The 16,565-nt window shown below is 37.8% G+C and overlaps 1 protein-coding gene across 1 annotated transcript in view; it reads right to left on the bottom strand.

Annotated features, from left to right (window-relative positions):
- LOC128635767 (3-galactosyl-N-acetylglucosaminide 4-alpha-L-fucosyltransferase FUT3-like) overlaps positions 1–13,462 on the bottom strand; it is a gene marked incomplete at its 5' end in the record, with an annotated part of 54,117 nt that extends 40,655 nt beyond the window's left edge. Inside the window, one exon of the mRNA XM_053688883.1 lies at positions 13,436–13,462. Within this exon, the coding sequence (XP_053544858.1) occupies positions 13,436–13,462 (27 nt within the window). The remainder of the gene's footprint in view (positions 1–13,435) is intronic.
- Positions 13,463–16,565: the final 3,103 nt, after the last annotated feature.

Genomic DNA, 16,565 nt, shown 5'->3' with positions numbered 1-16,565 from the left:
CGTTTACACTTCAGTGGGAATTTCATGTCTATACTTCCTGTAAAAGCCCATACTAACCTCATTTACACAGCCAGAGCAAAATCTTCATTATAGAAATCCAAGCATGAGAGATACATTGTGACTTTTACTCCATCACACAAAGATCTCAATAGATATTGGATAATCTAGTAATACAGATGTTTCCAATACCTGTATATTCATGATATAAAACAGCAAATTATAATTCAGATCTCTAAATCCATATGAATCAGCTACTAATAGCAGTTTTTTACATTGGTAGTTATTTGATTTAAAGGGACAGCCAACACCAGAATTGTTGTTGTTTGGGAGGATGGATAGCGCCTTTACTACCCATTCCCCAGCTTTGCACAGCCAACATTGTTATACTAAAAATACTTTATAACATTGAAACCTCTAAATTTCTGCCTGTTTCTAAGTCACTACAGACAGCCTCTTATCACGTACTTTTTATTAGCTTTTCACAACAAGAGGCTGCTAGTTTATGTGCGCCATATAGATAACATTGTGCTCACGCCCGTGGGTTGTGTATGACACTGCACTAATTGGCTAAAATGCAAGTCAATAGATAATAAATGAAAGTCATGTAATCAGGGGCCTGCCAAAAGATGCTTGGATACAAGGTAATCACAGAGGTTAAAATTATATTTAAAGGAATAGTCAAAATTGAACATTTGTGATTTGAATGGAGCATTCAATTTTGGGCAAATTTCTGGTTTGCTCTTATTGTCAGGTTTTCTTAGTTCTTTTGGCATCTTTATTTGAAAAAGCAAGAAAGGAGGGCATGGGAGCCGGCATATTTTTGTTCAGCAGCTGGGTGGCACTTTCTCTTTGGTGTCTAAATGTAGCCACCAATCAGCAACCAATGCCTAGGTAATGGGCTGGGAATGGGCCGGCTCCTAAGCTTACATTCAGATAGAGATAGCAAAAACACGAAGAACAGTTGATGGTGGGAGTGGATTGGAAGGTCGCTTGTGCTTGCATGGTCAATATGAATCGTGAAGGTTTGGTTTTGCTAGACTATTCCTTTAATTTAGCCGTGTTGGCTGTGCAGGACTGGGGAGTGGGTAGTGAAGGGGTTATCTATCTTTTTAAACAATGGCATTTTTGGATTTGACTGTCCCTTTTATAGCGACAATAACTATGTGACTGTACAAAAGAAAGAGTTGGTAACCTTTTCAATTGGAATAGTTAGTCCCCTCTTAAAACTCACCTTACCTGTTCAATTAGTTGCCAATCCTGAAATAATTCACTACAATTTAATTTTCTTGAAATGAGGTTCTCCTAACCTCCCATATTTACTACACCTGTTTATTTCCAATTTGAATATGAGATTGCAAGTTGTGTTTTTAATAAAAATACCAACATAATAATCATATCTCTATGCCTTTTCTGCTGATGTTTAATTCTATTAGACTTTATACTGTTACTATACCCAGTTCTGTAACTAGCTGGTGACCATTATTATTATTATTATTATTATTATTATCAACACCTAATTAAATACGAAGTGTTCCAAGCTAATCTAGTGAACATAAGCATTTATACTTGAGTCTGGGAGGTCTTTTATCGATTTTAGTTCATATACAGTGTATTAATACTTCAATTTACACTATGGGGGGTAGTTATCAATGTGTCAACTTTCCTGCTTTCGCCGGCCCAATACGCCCGCCTAAGCTCGCCTACCATCGCCGCCGCGGACCTGAAAAAATTTGCCAAAGTTATCAATAAAACTGTCAAAAAGCCGCGCACCAAGTATGGGGCGATGAGCAACGGACTGTGAGAGTTATCACTCATCCGATCTCGCTGCTCTTCGGCTTTTTTACAGCTTTATTGCTAGCCTGTCACTAAGCACCCACACTAAACTACACTGTTCTACTCCCTAACCGGCGCCCCCGGAGCCCCCCGCAACTCAATAAAGTTACTAACCCCTAAACCGCTGCTCCTAGACCCCGCCGCAACTCTTATAAATGTATTAACCCCTAAACCGCCGCTCCCGGACACCGCCGCAACCTACATTATACCTAGTAACCCCTATCCTGCCCCCCCTATACCTCCGCCCTCTATAATAAAGTTATTAACCCCTATCCTGCTGATCCTGCACCTCGCCGCAACTAAATAAATAGTTTAACCCCTAAACCGCCGCTCACGGACCCTGCCGCAACCTATATTAAATTTATTAACCACTAAACCTAAGTCTAACAATAACCCTAACACCCCCCTAACTTAAATATTAATTAAATAAATCTAAATAATATTTCTATTATTAACTAAATTAATCCTATTTAAAACTAAATACCTTTAAAATAAACCCTAATATAGCTACAATATAAATAATAATTATATTGTAGCTATCTTAGGATTTATTTTTATTTTATAGGTAACTTTCAATTTATTTTAACTAGGTACAATAGCTATTAAATAGTTATTAACTATTTAATAGCTACCTAGCTAAAATAAAGAGAAATTTACCTGTAAAATAAAAACTAACCTAAGTTACAATTACACCTAACACTACACTATACTTAAATAAATTATTCCTATTTAAAACTAAATACTTACCTGTAAAATAAACCCTAAGATAGCTACAATGTAATTAATAATTACATTGTAGCTATTTTAGGATTTATATTTATTTTACAGGTAACTTTGTATTTATTTTAGCTAGTTAGAATAGTTATTAAATAGTTATTAACTATTTAATAACTACCTAGCTAAAAGAAATACAAAATTACCTGTAAAATAAATCCTAACCTAAGTTACAATTAAACCTAACACTACACTATCATTACATTAATTAAATAAATTAACTACAAATAACTACAATTAAATACAATTACATAAACTAACTAAAGTACAAAAAATATTACAACAATTTTAAGCTAATTACACCTAATCTAAGCCCCCTAATAAAATAACAAAGCCCCCCAAAATAAAAAATTTCCCTACCCTATTCTACATTAAAAAAGTTCAAAGCTCTTTTACCTTACCAGCCCTTAAAAGGGCCTTTTGTGGGGCATGCCCCAAAGAAAACTGCTCTTTTGCCTGTAAAAGAAAAATACAACCCCCCCAACATTAAAACCCACCACCCACATACCCCTAATCTAACCCAAACCCCCCTTAAAATAACCTAACACTAATCCCCTGAAGATCATCCTACCTTGAGTCGTCTTCACTCAGCCGAGCCACCGATGGAACTGAAGAGGAGATCCGGAGCGGCAGAAGTGATCCTCCAAGGGGCGCTGAAGAAGTCTTCCATCCGATGAAGTGATCCTCCAGGCGGCACTGAAGAAGTCTTCCATCCGGGCGATGTCATCTTCCAAGCGGCGCTGAAGGAGTCTTCTATCCGGGCGATGTCATCTTCCAAGCGGGGTCTTCTTTCTTCAGGATCCATCTTCATCCCGCCGACGCGGAACATCCTTCTTTCCCGACGGACTACCGACGAATGAAGGCTCCTTTAAGGGACGTCATCCAAGATGACGTCCCTTCAATTCTGATTGGCTGATAGGATTCTATCAGCCAATCGGAATTAAGGTAGGAAAAATCTGATTGGCTGATTGAATGAGCCAATCAGATTGAGCTCGCATTCTATTGGCTGATCGGATCAGCCAATAGAATGCAAGCTCAATCTGATTGGCTGATTGGATCAGCCAATTGGATTGAACTTCAATCAGCCAATCAGATTTTTCCTACCTTAATTCCGATTGGCTGATAGAATCCTATCAGCCAATTGGAATTGAAGGGACGCCATCTTGAATGACATCCCTTAAAGGAGCCTTCATTCGTCGGTAGTCCGTCGGGAAAGAAGGATGTTCCGCATCGTCGGGATGAAGATGGATCCTGAAGAAAGAAGATTGAAGACCCCGCTTGGAAGATGACATCGCCCGGATAGAAGACTTCTTCAGCGCCGCTTGGAAGATGACATCGCCCGGATGGAAGACTTCTTCAGTGCCGCCTGGATGATCACTTCATCGGATGGAAGACTTCTTCAGCGCCCCTTGGAGGATCACTTCTGCCGATCCGGATCTCCTCTTCAGTTCCATCGGTGGATCGGCTGAGTGAAGACGACTCAAGGTAGGATGATCTTCAGGGGATTAGTGTTAGGTTATTTTAAGGGGGGTTTGGGTTAGATTAGGGGTATGTGGGTGGTGGGTTTTAATGTTGGGGGGTTGTATTTTTCTTTTACAGGCAAAAGAGCAGTTTTCTTTGGGGCATGCCCCACAAAAGGCCCTTTTAAGGGCTGGTAAGGTAAAAGAGCTTTGAACTTTTTTAATGTAGAAAAGGGTAGGGAAATGTTTTATTTTGGGGGGCTTTGTTATTTTATTAGGGGGCTTAGATTAGGTGTAATTAGCTTAAAATTGTTGTAATATTTTTTAAATGTTTGTAACTTATTTTTTTTATTTTTTGTAACAGCTTTTTTTATTTTTTGTACTTTAGTTAGTTTATGTAATTGTATTTAATTGTAGTTATTTGTAGTTATTTTATTTAATTAATGTTAGGATTTATTTTACAGGTAATTTTGTATTTCTTTTAGCTAGGTAGTTATTAAATAGTTAATAACTATTTAATAACTATTCTAACTAGCTAAAATAAATACAAAGTTACCTGTAAAATAAATATAAATCCTAAAATAGCTACAATGTAATTATTAATTATATTGTAGCTATCTTAGGGTTTATTTTACAGGTAAGTATTTAGTTTTAAATAGGAATAATTTATTTAAGTATAGTGTAGTGTTAGGTGTAATTGTAACTTAGGTTAGTTTTTATTTTACAGGTAAATTTCTCTTTATTTTAGCTAGGTAGCTATTAAATAGTTAATAATTATTTAATAGCTATTGTACCTAGTTAAAATAAATTGAAAGTTACCTATAAAATAAAAATAAATCCTAAGATAGCTACAATATAATTATTATTTATATTGTAGCTATATTAGGGTTTATTTTAAAGGTAAGTACTTAGTTTTAAATAGGATTAATTTAGTTAATAATAGAAATATTATTTAGATTTATTTAATTAATATTTAAGTTAGGGGGGTGTTAGGGTTAGTGTTAGACTTAGGTTTAGGGGTTAATAAATTTATTACAGTGGCGGTGGTGTAGGGGGGGCAGGAAAGGGGTTAATAAATGTATTATAGGTGGCGACGGTGTAGGGGGGGCAGATTAGGGGTTAATAAGTTTAATATAGGTTGCGGCAGGGTCCGGGAACGGTGGTTTAGGGGTTAAACTATTTATTTAGTTGCTGCGAGGTGCGGGATCGGCAGGATAGGGGTTAATAACTTTATTATAGAGGGCGGCGGTATAGGGGGGGCAGGATAGGGGTTACTAGGTATAATGTAGGTTGCGGCGGTGTCCAGGAGCGGCGGTTTAGGGGTTAATACATTTATTATAGTTGCAGCGTGGTCAGGGAGCGGTGGTTTAGGGGTTAATACATTTATTATAGTTGCGGCGGGGTCAGGGAGCGGCGGTTTAGGGGTTAATATGTATAGAGTAGCTTGCGGTGGGCTCTGGGAGCGGCGGTTTAGGGGTTAATCAGTTTATTATAGCTTGCGGTGGGCTCCAGGAGCGGCGGTTTAGGGGGTAATAACTTTATTTAGTTGCGGCGGTGTAGGGGGGGACAGCTTAGGGGTGTTTAGACTCGGGGTACATGTTAGGGTGTTAGGTGTAGACAGCTCCCATAGGAATCAATGGGATGTCGGGCAGCAGCAAACTTGTACTTTCGCTATGGTCAGACTCCCATTGATTCCTATGGGATCCGCCACCTCCTGGTACGCTGGGCCGGAAAAGTGCCGAGCGTACCTGCTAGTTTTTTATAACTAGCAAAAGTAGTGAGATTGTGCCGCACTTGTGTGCGGAACATCTGGAGTGACGTAAGAATCGATCTGTGTCGGACTGAGTCCGGCGGATCAAAGCTTACGTCACAAAATTTTACTTTTACCGGTCTCTAGCCTTTGATAACTAAGGCGAATCAGCCTCGCCACAAATACGCTGTGGAATTCCAGCGTATTTGAGGTTGACGGCTTAATAACTACCCCCCATTGTCTTCATGAGTAAATAGAAAGGAACATTACTTATTCAATATACTGATATTTTGGGGGAAACAGCATGTTTTACACTAGTTTACGTTGAGAACACTGGTGCTTTAACTACTTCTGGTACCCAGACAGTTAAAAAACACTGAAGTGACAATACAATCAGGTCAACAGCCGACTGCACAGACATTGCTAAAGTCAGCCCCGCCCTGCCTTGCCCCCTCCCTCTCCCCTGCTATTCTTCATGTCAATAGCCAGGTGAGCATTAATACAAAATAAGAATGGCTAGTCCAAGGCAAGGATCCCTTGTTTTGGATAGTTTTTTAAATGTATTTTCTCCCTTTAAAGAAATGTACATATTATTATTGGATTACTATGTATTGTGCCTGTATTTTACATGGATTCATACAAGTAATAAAAATGTGTTGTCATATATATACCCTTTCTATTAGCGTGTTTATGGCTATAACTGTTAAAAATAAGAAAAGAAAGAAAAATTAATATTAATCAATTTTTTCCTGATATCCTCTAGAGATAACCCAGTTAATGGTATGGGCTTAAATGATCTAGTTTGTTTCAAAGTATCCTCCATTGGTTCTTCTCTTGTGTATACTGAAGAAAATAATTGTCTTAGTACCTCAGCCTTCTCCCTGTCACTGGTAATCATGCTACCCTCCACACATATTAATGTACCTATAATGTCCTTAGATTTTATGTACTTAAAAAACCTTTTAGGGTTTGACGTGGAATCCTTTGCAATTAATCTTTACGTTCAATATTGGCTAATTTGATTGCTTTTATTCCTTATAAATTTGGTATGTTGAGTCTGTACTATTTTTGTAAGGCATTCTAATTTAAGTGCCCTACATTTTTTTCCTAATTTCTCTTAACACATTTTATTTACCCACATTGGCTTGGATTTATTTATTTTACTTTTATAACAATATGGTATGTGTTGGTATGTATATTTCACAAAGTTGTAAATGTTATCCATGTTATTTTTATTAGAGAATACTTTGTCCCAATATATGTTAATAAATTATTTCCTTAAATTGTTCAATTTTGCTTTCTTAAAATTAAAAGTCTTAGTTAAACATTTAAGACACTGCTTATAATAAGCGATTTCAAATGTGACCAAGTTATGATCACTGTTGCCCAAATGTTTTTTGACTTCTATGTTTGATATTATATCTGTATTGTTTGATAGCACTAAATCCAATATAGCTTTATTCCTAGTTGTTTATTCCTCTATTAATTGTTACAAGAAGTTATCCCTGAGAATATTTAAAAATCTCTCTCTCTTATCTGATTTACTAGTTCCATTGTCCCTGTTTATGTCAGGGTAGTTAAAATCTCCCATAATTACAGCACTGGTATTATTAGCAGCATTTCCTATTTGCATTAGTAGTTGAATTTCCTCCATGTCACTAATTGTGGGGGGGATTGAAGCATGTTCCAAATAATATTTTTTTAGGATTTGTTTTCCCCACTCCTTATTTTAACCCACATGGAGGCCTATTTATCATATGTCTGTCGGACCTGATCCGACAGTGCGGATCAGGTCCAACAGACATCGCTGAATGCGGAGAGCAATACGCTCTCCGTATTCAGCATTGCACCAGCAGCTCACAAGAGCTGCTGGTGCAACGCCGCCCCCTCCAGACTCGCGGCCAATCGGCCGCCAGCAGGGAGGTGTCAATCAACCTGATCGTATTCGATCGGGTTGAATTGCGGCGATTCCTGTCCGCCTCATCAGAGCAGGCGGACAGGGTTATGGAGCAGCGGTCTTTAGACCGCTGCTACATAACTTGTGTTTCTGGCGAATCTGAAGACTCACCAGAAACACGGCCCTTCAAGCTCCATATATATGTATATATATAAATGGGCCTCATTGTCTCTACACCTGTATCATCATAAATTTATTTTCTTATTGTAGGTATAAGGTTAGGTTTAATATACATGCAGATTCCTCCACCACTTTTATTACTCCTGCCCCTCCTAAATAATGTATACCCCTCTAAGTTAACTGCCCAGTCATGTGAATCATCCCACCAAGTTTCAGTTATACTGATAACATAGTCCTCTTCTGCAACTAGAAGCTCCAGCTCCCCCATTTTACCCGTCATGCTTCTTGCAGTTGCTGCCATACATTTCATTTTCATGTACTTTCCTCCAATCTTTCTGTGACATTTCCTTTCCTCTACTCTCTAGCAGTGATATATTCACAGATCTTTCTGTTGTATTATGCTTGGACTAACCCTCCCCTCTTCCCCAACACACCTGCACCCATGTCATTCAGGTGCATTTCATCCTTACTGTACAAATTGTACCCAAGTGAAAAGTCAGCCCAGTGCTCTAATAATCAAACTCCTCAGTTTTACACAATGTTTTTAACCATGAATTAACTGACCTTAGCTCCTTCTGCCTTACTGAGTTAGCACACGGCACTGATAATATCTCAGAAAATATTACCTTGGAGGTCCTTGCTTTAAGCTTGCTACCTAACTCCTTGAAGTCATTTTTAGGACACTCCATCTCCAACTGATTCCTTTATTAGTACCAATATGTACCATGACTGTAGGATCAGACCAAGATCCCTCTAACAATCTATCTATATGCTCAGCAATATGCATAACACAAGCCCCTGAAAGACAGCAAACTGTTCTATTTAAAGGATCTGGATTACAAATTATGCTATCAACCTTCCTATTAATAGAGTCTCTTACATCTGCCTCAGGCCCAGACTTGTATGCCCCTCTTCCATGACTGAAGGACTGTGCACTATAATATGCCCCTCTTCCATGACTGAAGGAATGCTCACTATAGTATGCCCCTCTTCCATGACTGAATGACTGTGCACTATAGTATGCCCTCTTCCATGACTGAAGGACTGTGCACTATAATATGCCCCTCTTCCATGACTGAAGGAATGCTCACTATAGTATGCCCCTCTTCCATGACTGAAGGACTGCTCACTATAGTATGCCCCTCTTCCATGACTGAAGGACTGTGCACTATAGTATGCTCCTCTTCCATGACTGAAGGACTGTGCACTATAGTATGCCCCGCTTCCATGACTGAAGGACTGTGCACTATAGTATGCCCCGCTTCCATGACTGAAGGACTGTTACAAAAGTGTAATTCCTTTTGTTGGAAGTCCATAGGCACCATCTGCCCATTTAAATTATGAACTCTCACAGCAGTAATGGTATATATTTTCATTTTAAAGGCACACTAAAACACAGTAGAATAGCATAATCAGTAAAGGTATAATAAAAAGACAATTCAAAAACACTTATTTTTAGTTTCATATGAGTAGGAGCTTTCTTTCTAACAAATTTTAAATGTAATTCTATTTTTCCTCCCACAGCATCATGTGACAGCCATCAGCCAATCACAAAATTAATCTATTCTGTGAATCTTGCACATGCTCAGTAGGAGCTGGTGCCTCAGAAAGTGTGCATATAAAACATACTGTGCACATTTAGATAATGGAAGGAAATTGGAAAGTATGTGCTTGATCTGAATAATGAATGTTTAAATTTGACTTAAGTGTTTCTTTAACTGGACATACAAGTATTTTGAGACAATGGCAAAGCAAAAATGACTACATCCAAATGTATGACATTCGACTTGAGATAAATCTTGTTGGTTGGAGTATTGGATCAAACTCCTGCCAGAAATTACTGTGATGTAATTTATAATGGGCGCTAAAGAGTTAATTAGAGTTTTTTGTATTAATTTAAAACTATATTCTCTGGTAAAATGGGATTTCTATTTTATGTGTGGTTACCCAATGTGTTCCAAATGGTCTGTTTTACGTCCTGGAATGCATAAAATTATTGTGAATGTAACAAATGTTAAATTTTAATAACATATTTTATACATTGTGACCGCAATATTAGAAGTAAACCTATTCAGTTCCTTAGCTGTACTTAAAGGGACAGTCTACTCCAGAATTGTTATTGTTTAAAAAGATAAATAATCCCTTTATTAGACATTCCCTAGTTTTGCATAACCAACACTTTTATATGAATACACTTTTTACCTCTATGATTACCGTTCATCTAAGCATCTGCATACTGCCCCCTTATCTCAGTTCTTTTGACAGACTTGCATTTTAGCCAATCAAAGCACGGAGATAAGAGGCAGTGCAACAGCTTAGAAACAAGTATATGAGCCTACCTAAGTTTAGCTTTCCACAAAGAATACCAAGGGGTCTATCTATCAAGCTCCGAACAGAGCTTGATGACCTGTGTTTCTGGTGAGCCTTCAGGCTCACCAGAAACACAAGTTATGAAGCAGCGGTCTAAAGACTGCTGCTCCATATCTCCTGTCCGCCTGCTCTGAGGCGCCGGACAGAAATCAACCAGATTGAATATGATAAGGTTGATTGACACTCCCTGCTAGCGGCCGATTGGCCACGAATCTGCAGGGGACGGTATTGTACCAGCAGTTCACCAGAACTGCTGGTGCAATGATAAATACTGACAGCGTAAGCTGTCGGCATTTTTCGATGTGCGGCGGACATGGTTCACTATAGCGGATCATGTCCGTCTGCACAATGATAAATGGGAGCCCAAGAGAACAAAGCAAATTTGATGATAAAACTAAATTGGAAAGTTTTTAAAAATGCATGTCCTATCTGAATAATGAAAGCTATGTGTTTAAGCCTACAAAGGAATTAAACAAATAGGCCCAGATTACAAGAGGATCACTATTTGCAAAACTATAATTTGATCCCAACAAGATCTCTTTAATGCGCCCTAGACTTCCAATGGTTTTCACAGCCCCACTGAGGATCACTCACATTACAAGTTGTGAGTTATGTGTTACGCTCCAGCTCAACACATAACAGAGCCAAAAAGGTTAGCGGGACTTGAGACCTGAAGTAAAGTGTTAGGACTAGATTATAAGTATAACAATTATATGTAAAACATATTACAATAAAGTATTACACTCATATAAATAAATATTAAATGTAAATCATATGTTTATTATTTAAATACATTTATTAAAAGTGTTTATAGGGATATGGTATATGGAGTGGATATATCTCTATCTCTATCTATCTATCTATCATATATATATATATATATATATATATATATATATATATATATATATATATATTGTGTATATATAAACAAATATACAGTAGGGATTCTATCATGTCAGCTATTAACAAACGGAGTCATTACCAGATGATAAAAACATCTTAAGCTCTCCGAGCAAGTGCTGTTTGAAATGTGGATGCACAGAGCATACTTAAATATACTTTTTAAACAGCTATAGCTATTATTAGAAGCATTTTTGATAATTCAGCTATATTACAAACATGGGATTATTCAAAACTGAAATACAGCCATGTGGATTTCAATTTGGGATGGAATGTCCCTTTAACCCCTTAATGACAACTGACGTACCAGGTACGTCATGCATTAACAAGCAGTTAATGACAATGGACGTACCTGGTACGTCAGTTGTCTAACAGAGTGCTGGAAGTGATCACAATCACTTCCAGCAGCTCTGAGGGTATTGCAGTGATGCCTCGATATGGAGGCATCCTGCAATACCCCTTTACAAGCCTCCGATGCAGAGAGAGCCACTCTGTGGCCCTCTCTGCACCGGTAGTGATGGTGCCGATGGTGCCTTTGCCCAGTGGGAGGAGGGAGCGTGCGCGCGCGTGCACGATGCGCGCGCACACGTGCACGATGTGCGCGCGTGCACGTGGATGCGCGTGCACATGGATGCGCGTGCACGTGCACGCATTACCACACTGACACCAATGAAGGAAGGGGAAAAAAAAAAGTTTAAAAAAAAAAGTTACATTTTTTTTTTTTACATATAAAAGGATCTGGGAGGGGGAGGGGGTGGGGGTATTGTGGGGGGGCTGCTACACTACAGAAATAAATTTGTATAAAAAATACAAATAAAAAGTTATAAATAAAATTTAAATAGTTTGGCCAGTGGGGCCAAACTGGGTACTGGCAGACAGCTGCCAGTACCCAAGATGGCGGTAATTAGGTAGGGGAGAGGGTTAGAGAGCTGGAGGGGGGGATCAGGGAGGTTGGTGCTAAGGCAGGGGTCCATCACAACTAAAATATTTTATAATTTTTATTTAAAAAAAAAAAAAAACTCTTTTATTTAGTACTGGCAGACTTTCTGCCAGTACTTAAGATGGCGGTAACAATTGTGGGGTGGGGGAGGGAAGAGAGCTGTTTGGGAGGGATCAGGGGGTGGGATGTGTCAGGTGGGAGGCTGATCTCTAAAATTAACCCTGCAAGCTCCCTACAAGCTACCTAATTTAACCCCTTCACTGCTGGGCATAATTCACGTGTGGTGCGCAGCAGCATTTAGCGGCCTTCTAATTACCAAAAAGCAACGCCAAAGCCATATAAGTCTGCTATTTCTGAACAAAGGGGATCCCAGAGAAGCTTTTACAACAATTTCTGCCATAATAGCACAAGCTGTTTGTAAATAATTTCAGTGAGAAACCTAAAATTGTGAAAAATGTAAAGTTTTTTTTTTTATTTGCTCGCATTTGGCGGTGAAATGGTGGCATAAAATATACCAAAATGGGCCTAGATCAATACTTGGGGTTGTCTACTACACTACACTAAAGCTAAAATTAACCCTACAAGCTCCCTACAAGCTCCCTAATTAACCCCTTCACTCCTGGGCATAAAACATGTGTGGTGCGCAGCGGCATTTAGCGGCCTTCTAATTACCAAAAAGCAACCACAAAGCCATATAAGTCTGTTATTTCTGAACAAAGGGGATCCCAGAGAAGCATTTACAACCATTTGTGCCATAATTGCAGAAGCTGTTTGTAAATAATTTCAGTGGGAAACCTAAAGTTTGTGACACAATTTGTGAAAAAGTGAACTTTTTTTTTTTTTTTATCGCATTTGGCGGTGAAATGGTGGCATGAAATATACCAAAATGGGCCTAGATCAATACTTTGGGATGTCTTCTAAAACAAAATATATACATGTCAAGGGATATTCAGGTATTCCTGACAGATATCAGGGTTCCAAAGTAACTAGCGCTCATTTTGAAAAAAAGTGGTTTGGAAATAGCAAAGTGCTACTTGTATTTATTGCCCCATAAATTGCAAAAAAAGCAAAGTACATGTAAACATTGGGTATTTCTAAACTCAGGACAAAATTTAGAAACTATTTAGCATGGGTGTTTTTTGGTGGTTGTAGATGTGTAACAGATTTTGGGGGTCAAAGTTAGAAAAAGTGTGTGTTTTTCCATTTTTTCCTCATATTTTATCATTTTTTTTTAGTAAATTATAAGATATGATGAAAATAATGGTATCTTTAGAAAGTCCATTTAATGACGAGAAAAACGGTATATAATATGTGTGGGTACAGTAAACGAGTAAGAGGAAAATTACAGCTAAACGCAAACACTGCAGAAATGTAAAAATAGCCATTGTCATTAAGGGTAAGAAAATTGAAAAATGGTCCGGTCATTAAGGGGTTAAGAAATGTATATAAATAGGTATATATTTTCTGCTATTAATTGTATTTCCCTTTGCTTTAAAGAAAAGGATAGCTTCCAGGCACTATGACATAGTGAAAACAAAATGGATAACAAAATGAGCAAATTTAGATACAAAAAATGGTAGCAAAATAAATAAATATGAAGCTACACACACATCAGCACAATTATTAAGCATTATAAATTCAATTGAGATTTAAAGGGCAGTCTTATAGGCATTCACTGCTGTATATATGATATAAATATATAATTGCTCATAAAATCAACTGCAGTTTACCAAAATCTCAGAGGAGAATCAGGCATGGCCTTGATAATAAAGTATATGTGGAGGGAGATCCTACACTATGAAACATAGGGGGAGGGTGACCCTATGTATATCCAGGTAGGAAGTGGCATATATAGAATCACAAAGAACCAATAATAGTGGTTCCTTGTCATGGGATCACTGTAATTGACTATTGCAGTGATCACATGGGCTAAAATATAACAAAAATAAAAAAATAAAGTAACGATCCCTACCTGAAAACTGTCCAGGTGTAATTTTGCTTCCAGGCAGGCAAGATTGTTACTCTGTGGCAGAAAAGCCAACCCATCAATAAGCCAACAGTTTTGTTTTCACAGCTAATTTATTATGTGTGGCATCACTAAACCAACAGCTTTTTTTAAAGTTAATTTATTATTTGTGGCCTCACTAAACTAAAAGCTTTTTTGAAAGCTATTTTTTTTCCTGATATATATTTATATATTCCTCAGCATTTACTGAACATACCATATATTGCCCTCAAGGCATCTATAAATTGGCATGAACATGCCAATAGTTATTTTCAAAGCTATTTTTCCTCCTGATATAATAGTATATATTGTTAATTGCTTCTATCTATTTACCTATCCATATACTGTATATATATACTGCCCTGTACTATATACTGAGAAAACCTTATATATTTTATCCCCAAAAATTTGCCACCTATAGATTTATAGGTTTTTTTAGATCTTAGTAAAATAATTTTAGGGAGAGAGCGCAGAAGTAATCTGTACTATATTATACTGCCAGATTTTGGGTTTTCTTGCTGCAAGATATATACTATAGATTTGGCAAAATAGCAAAAACATTTTTTTTTCCCCCAATACTTTTATTAAGGAAAATACTTATGCAACAGTTGAAGAATAAACATAGATATTACAAATATCCTTCTTTTATAAAGTATTACAGAATGGCCATTGGTCCATAATAACAACATTAGCTTAAAACAGCTCTATACTTCAGCCGTCCTAGCCAGAAAGAAATGTCCCAAAATCATCACTCAAAGTTTCATAGGAGAAGTCTATATTGAAAAAAAAAAAAAGTCCCCAATAACAGTTACATAAACCTATCACTGTTTAATTCCAGAGACCTTGCTAAAGCAGAGACTAGCAATTGAAAGGTGAAGTAAGTATCATTATCAGATAATAACATTAAGGTTGGACATTGAGTACTGAATCAGAAAAATCTTGCAAGTAGGATAGGGGAAAGATTATGGAGTATTCAAATTAGGGTTCTGTTGCGACCCAACAATCTATCACCACTCAGGAATATATAGTAGGGAGCTACCAGGTTTATTCAGACCTATAACCTATGTGAATGGTTTGCTAACTGAGCTCTGTGGCACCATGGGATCCAGGTGGCATTTGACAGGGCTGGCGTAAATGGAGAGCATATTCTGGCTCATAGGGTTTTTTTAAGAAGACAAAAAACCTGAGTTATGGGATCCATCAGCTGGATATTACCATGTCAGTATGAAAAGCAGCTGTTTTGTATATAACTATAGTTTTAAATGACAAATACACCATTTAAACCATGTAAACACCATCAGATTGCAATATAAAATGTTCCATTATGTAAAACAACTTTGCAATATACTATATTTAGCTAATGTGTCCCCTTTTCATGTTATTTAATTTAAGTTTAAAGCAATATCCTTCTTTCCTTCTTTAAAAACATGACAAATAATTTTATATTCTAAATATTTCAGTCAATTTTTCTTTTAACAGAATCTTCCAGTTTATAATAAAACCAACACTGTAAAATACATATTTAAACCTTTTGGGAAAACGCAATTAAAATTGTAAATTTGCTTCCTCTATTAACATTTTTTCTTCTAAACTACCTCCTCTCCATTTTGACTTCTAACAACTTTAATTTCCAGCATGGTGATGTTTAAAGTGGCCTAGATTTAGAGTTCTGCGGCCAAAGGGGTGCGTTAGCTACGCTGGCTTTTTTCTGGCCGCACCTTTTAAATACCACTGGTATTTAGAGTTCACAGAAGGGCTGCGTTAGGCTCCAAAAAAGGAGCGTATAGCATATTTACCGCAACTTCAACTCTCGATACCAGCGGTGCTTACGGACGCGGCCATCTTAAAAAACGTGCTCGTGCACGATTCCCCCATAGAAAACAATGGGGCTGTTTGAGCTGAAAAAAAACCTAACACCTGCAAAAAAGCCGCGTTCAAGCTCCTAACGCAGCCCCATTGTTTGCTATGGGGAAACACTTCCTACGTCTGCACCTAACACTCTAACATGAACCCCGAGTCTAAACACCCCTAGCCTTACACTTATTAACCCCTATTCTGCCGCCCCCGCTATCGCTGACCCCTGCTTATTTTTTTTAACCCCTAAACTGCCGCTCCGTAAACCGCCGCTACTTACATTATCCCTATGTACCCCTAATCTGCTGCCCCTAACACCGCCGACCCCTATATTATATTTATTAACCCCTAATCTGCCCCCCACAACGTCGCCTCCACCTGCCTACACTTATTAACCCCTAATCTGCCGAGCGGACCGCACCGCTATTATAATAAAGTTATTAAACACTAATCCACCTCACTCCCGCCTCAATAACCCTATAATAAATAGTATTAACCCCTAATCTGCCCTCCCTAACATCGCCGACACCTAACTTCAAACATTAACCCCTAATCTGCCGACTGGAGCTCACCGCTATTCTAATAAATGTATTAACCCC

Source organism: Bombina bombina, chromosome 7 (assembly GCF_027579735.1).
Source record: "Bombina bombina isolate aBomBom1 chromosome 7, aBomBom1.pri, whole genome shotgun sequence".
Taxonomy (NCBI): Eukaryota; Metazoa; Chordata; class Amphibia; order Anura; family Bombinatoridae; genus Bombina; species Bombina bombina.
This window is presented reverse-complemented; position numbering and strand designations above follow the sequence as displayed.